This window comes from Eucalyptus grandis, chromosome 2 (genome assembly GCF_016545825.1).
Source record: "Eucalyptus grandis isolate ANBG69807.140 chromosome 2, ASM1654582v1, whole genome shotgun sequence".
Taxonomy (NCBI): Eukaryota; Viridiplantae; Streptophyta; class Magnoliopsida; order Myrtales; family Myrtaceae; genus Eucalyptus; species Eucalyptus grandis.
The window spans coordinates 9,065,328-9,070,243 of record NC_052613.1 but is presented as its reverse complement, the minus strand read 5'-3'; the positions used below and the strand labels follow the sequence as shown (position 1 = coordinate 9,070,243).

General features: G+C 40.6%; 1 protein-coding gene across 1 annotated transcript; it reads left to right on the top strand.

Annotated features, from left to right (window-relative positions):
• The first annotated feature begins 2,489 nt into the window (after nucleotides 1-2,489).
• On the top strand, nucleotides 2,490-3,401 carry LOC120290467 (CRM-domain containing factor CFM2, chloroplastic-like). Its single transcript, XM_039306743.1, has one exon. It carries the CDS (start codon nucleotides 2,490-2,492, stop codon nucleotides 3,399-3,401), a length of 912 nt encoding a protein of 303 aa, XP_039162677.1.
• Nucleotides 3,402-4,916: the final 1,515 nt, after the last annotated feature.

Genomic DNA, 4,916 nt, shown 5'->3' with positions numbered 1-4,916 from the left:
GATAATAATGTTCTGGATACACATGTTACATTCACCTTTTTGTCGTCATTGATGTAGGAAGCTTGCCAACTTCTTCTTCATTATAGTCAGAAGAAATATAAATATTAATTATATGTTTCATCAAATAGGTGATTGACCCAATAAAGTGTTCAAAACTCATCCACTAATAAACTATTCTGAATATTATAGTGTCAAGATCGATGAAGCGTTTGAACTTTCATAGTATATCGATGATAAAGTGGAAATTAACAAGAATAAATATAACTTAGCTAGTTCCCTAGGAGACAATAAGGGTAGCTATAGCCTATTGTGACCGCAAGATGTGACATCCTGCACATTATATGCAAACAATTAAATACTCCCTCGTATGCATTGACTAGACCTGCTTATTGAGCGGGTTTCATTGGGCCCGAGATCCTGGCCCAAGCTAGTCCATGCCCGAACTTGCGGGCTTGAGCATTTGCCCAGGGCCCCCAAGGGGAAAACATAGGCGGGCCAGGCCCGCCTCTTTGCCACCTTTCCTTTTTCTTTTTTTCTTTTTATCTCGTTTCCATTACTTTTAACGTAAGACCTTGTTTTTGTTTTTCCTTGACTAAAATTAAATGTAGTTCAAACTTCCAAAACAGAAACTTACAATTCTTTTTTTCTTTTAAATAAGACTTCGAGCACCTTATTGGAGTTTACATAAACATGAAAAGGCATATAAAAAAAAAGCTTCAAACTGTAAAAACACTATTAATTTTTTTTTTTTTGGAAAGATTGAAAAAGAGGGCTTCGTCCATGAGTCATGACAATCCGCAAGTATCCTAAACCCGGTGCCTACATTGGGCTAGTTTTGCCCTAGCGTTTTGATAAATACGGGCAATTACAATACTGGCGTCACCACCTATATAATTACACCACAAAAGCTAGCTCTTCATTTGGCAAAAGCGTGGGGCTTTTTATTTGCAATCCACGTGCATCGCACCGCTTGGGCGAGCACCTAGAGCATGTGGCGGGTAGGGCGACACCTTGGCCATCACCAACAGACCCCCAGTGCTCTATCTGTAGAACGAGGTCATTGAACTCATATTTGAGATCAACTACCTCGATCTAACGGTCAATAAAGGTTGCTGGCCTTGGATTTGCGACCTTAAACTCACGCACTATAGAAAGAAATAGTGGCAGATGTACCTGTGCTTGGGCGTGTGAAGGCGACCCCATGGGAAGTTTCTGTCGTAGATAATTAGGATATTTTCCTATGTTCTAAATAATTAGAATATTTTTCTCGATTTTTCATATTTCTTAGTATTATACATGTATGTACATTAATTGTTCATATTCTTAATTGATTATAACTGATATCTTAATTATGATGGTCATCCAATTAAGTTTATAAAAATACTCGTATACTATTCATTATATTCTACAAAAGATATACAGAAACTACTCTTTTCCACATTGTTCTTGTCTTGATATTAGGCTAGTGAGCATTTGCAGCCCATGTCATTCTCATTTTCCAAAACTACTAATATTTCTCTCCCAGCTTGATTCATCATGGCCGCAACTACATCAACTTGTTCTGTTGTCATGTGGCTCGCACATCAGCTATGACGGTCTCTTATTGAGAAAAACAACCTTCTACCACATAACTTGCATAGTAGGGCTGTCAGATGGGTGAGTTGAGTAAAAAATGAACCGACTCATATTGACCCATTTAACCGATTTTGACTAATTTCATGTAATGTAAATTTAACAACTTATACCCAACCTAACCCATATTATCGAGATATATTAATATTTAATTCAATCTAGAAAAAACCCACTCCTATCCATTTAAACCACTTTAAGCTCTTCAATCTAGATGTGTGTGTGTATCACATCAAATTAAAAAAGTAAATTAAACAATACAAATTAGTAAATAAAATAAAAAAGTGAAAAATCTTAAATTGAAATACTTTTGAAAAATTCTTGATAAGAAAAAGTTTGATTAATTAATGATTGACATGAAAATAATATTTTTTATAACAAATCTTCTAGGATGTGAGAATGCATAACTTCTTAATTGTGATTTACCAAATTAAAAATTACATTATAATGTTTAGAATTTCTATTTCGATATAGACAACATCAAGCTTCCTCTAAAAGCACTTTTTCAGTATGTATATGGATATCTATCTATCAAAAATATTAAAAAAATCGAATTTTTAATTTTTTTTTAAATGAATTTATTGTTATTTCTTTTATTTTCTTATTTTCTGTTTTCTTTCTTCTCTTCTTCCCCCTCGTTCCTCCACCGGTGGCGACCGGCCCATTTCTCAGCCTGATCCATCTCACCACCTCTGAACGATAATAATAAATAAAAATATCGCCCCCAAAAAAATAAATATCTTCTTCGTCATCGTCTTCTTCAACCTCTTGTTTCTTCTCCTTCTCTGTAATATCCAAACAATGAAGCACGCTCCGTCCCCCACCTCGCTTCACTGAAGCTCCACCCCCGGGGGAAGAAAATGGCCTTCGCTACCGCCAAAATCACGGAACTGCCACTGCGCAACGCCCTCATCCGCGCCTCCTCCGGCTCTGGCCAGAGCTCCCTCCACCTCCTCTTCGCCTCTCCGACGCCGCCGCGGCGGCGGCCTCGCGCACTCGAACGGCGCTGCTTCTGCCAGTCCCTCCGCACGACCAATCCTCGAGACGCCAGCTCCTCCCACGGAAGGAGCGGCGGCAAGCCGCACTCCGCCCCGTGGCTCAACAAGTGGCCACCGCCGCCGCCGTCGCCGCCGAACCGCGAGACCGACGAGGAGTCGCCCGGCGAGGTCGCCGATTCCGATTCCCGCGGCGAGGCTGAGCGTAGGTACTCCGGTAACGATAGAGGCCAGAATGCGATCGAGAGGATCGTGCTCAGGTTGAGGAATTTAGGATTGGGGTCGGACGATGAAGAGGAAGGGGACGAGGAGGAGGGGGAGGGCGAATTCGGAGCCGCGCGGCCGACCGGAGAGGAGAGGCTAGGTGACCTGTTGCGTAGGGAGTGGATTAGGCCGGATAGTTTCCTCGAGGAGGACGAGCGTGAGGAGGACGACGCGGGGTTGTTGCCGAGGGAGAAGGAAGGCAAGGGAGAGGTCAAAGTCGAGGAGAAGGTCGCCGGGGGGATGAAGAGGTCGGTGAAGGCGCCGACGTCGGCGGAACTCACGATCGAGGACGAGGAGCTTAGGAGGTTGAGGAGGACGGGGATGTACCTTAGGGAGAGGATTAGCGTCGCGAAAGCGGGGATTACGCAGGCGGTTTTGGAGAAGATACATGATAAGTGGAGGAAGGAGGAGGTCGTGAGGCTTAAGTTTCACGAGGTGCTCGCGCACGATATGAAGACCGCGCACAAGGTCGTCGAGGTCGGGCCCTCATCTGAGATTAAGTTGCCACTTTAATCGCTTATTTAAAACATCATACACTTTGAATCTTCTTTCGCATTTTAAGCCGGTTATTTATGCTTTCGTTGACAATATAATTTGAATAAGCGAAAGTGCATTGCACGTATGCTAAAATAATTCGGATCCGTTTGGTAAAGTTTCTATTTCAAAAATAATTTCTTTTCAAAAATAAGTTTTTTCTATTTTTATTTTCCAGATAATTTTTAATAAAAGAATGTGTTTGGTAATAATATGAAATTTTCATTCTTGGAATAGAAAAAATTAGGAATGTGTTTGATACGATTCACAAATTTTTTTGTATTGTAATTTTTTTAAATTTTTTTCTTTTTTTCTTTTGTTATTCTTTCTTGTTGCGTAGCCGCTCCTTTGGCAGCAGGTGGCGGATGGCCGATGTGGCCGATGGTGATGACGAATAGCGGTCAATAGCGGCCGTAGTGGCGATTGGCAGTGATTGGACAGCAATGGGTGACAATGGAGGCTAAGTAGGAAGAAAAGAAAAAAAGGAAAAAAAAAAATAAATTATTTTCAGAAATTATTTCCGAGAACAAGAAACTATTTTTTTTCTATTTTTTGTTTCCGTTCCAAATCCATTTCTTGCTACTTTTCTATTCCGAGAAATAAAAAAAAAAATTAGTTGACATTACCAAATAGATATATGTTATTTTTTTGTTCCAAGAAACAAAAGAACAAAAATCGGGAGAAATATAAATATTACCAAATAGACCTTTCATTGCCAAAATGGTCTGCACAATTTATGAAATGGTGGACCGCTCTTTAGATTGAAGCCTTTGGATTCCCTTTTTTTCAAGGTCTCACTTCGCAATAAAACACATGCGGGAACGTTACATAATAAAAAAATTAAGAGATGTGTCAAATTAGTTCATACATGTTGTCATTAGAGCATAGGGAAGACTCTTTTAGGAATTAAAGCATACATGTACTCATCAGCACGGGGAGAAAAGGGAGCGAGTAGAGTGGAGAGAGGTTGAACGAGTGGGCGGAGAAAGGGGCAGAATGTTCGTAATTTCATTGATATGAAAATCACCTCATCTGTAGAATGGCCCATCAAGGCAATGCGAATGGCCCAATGACGTATTAGGCCCACACGTGCGACAGCCCAACCCGGCCCACTTCATTTCTTAGGTCCGATCCTTCTCAACACCTGAAATAAAAGAAAAAAAAAATAAATGAAATCAAATTATCCAGGAAAAACATTAAGTATCTTCCTCAACCTCTTGTTGTGTAATATCCGGGCTATGGGAGACGCGCTAGCAAAGTATTCAAATATTAATGGCGACAAGTTTTGCCCTTCAAATGAACATGTCCAAGTTTCAAAAGCAAACCATCGACAAAAGCGCAATCTCACGATTGGCGACAGAGAGTAGTACCACCACCACTAAAACTAACCTCTTTAATTGCCAAGTGTTCTTACTATTTTAAGGGAGGCGGAATGAGAAGGGAGAGCAAAGTTGTAAGGGTTGCATGTGGAAAAATGCAAATACTCCTAATCAA

Bases quoted from the DNA above. Each gene is read 5' to 3' on its own strand.
- LOC120290467 (XM_039306743.1), top strand. From the start codon at position 2,490: ATGGCCTTCGCTACCGCCAAAATCACGGAACTGCCACTGCGCAACGCC.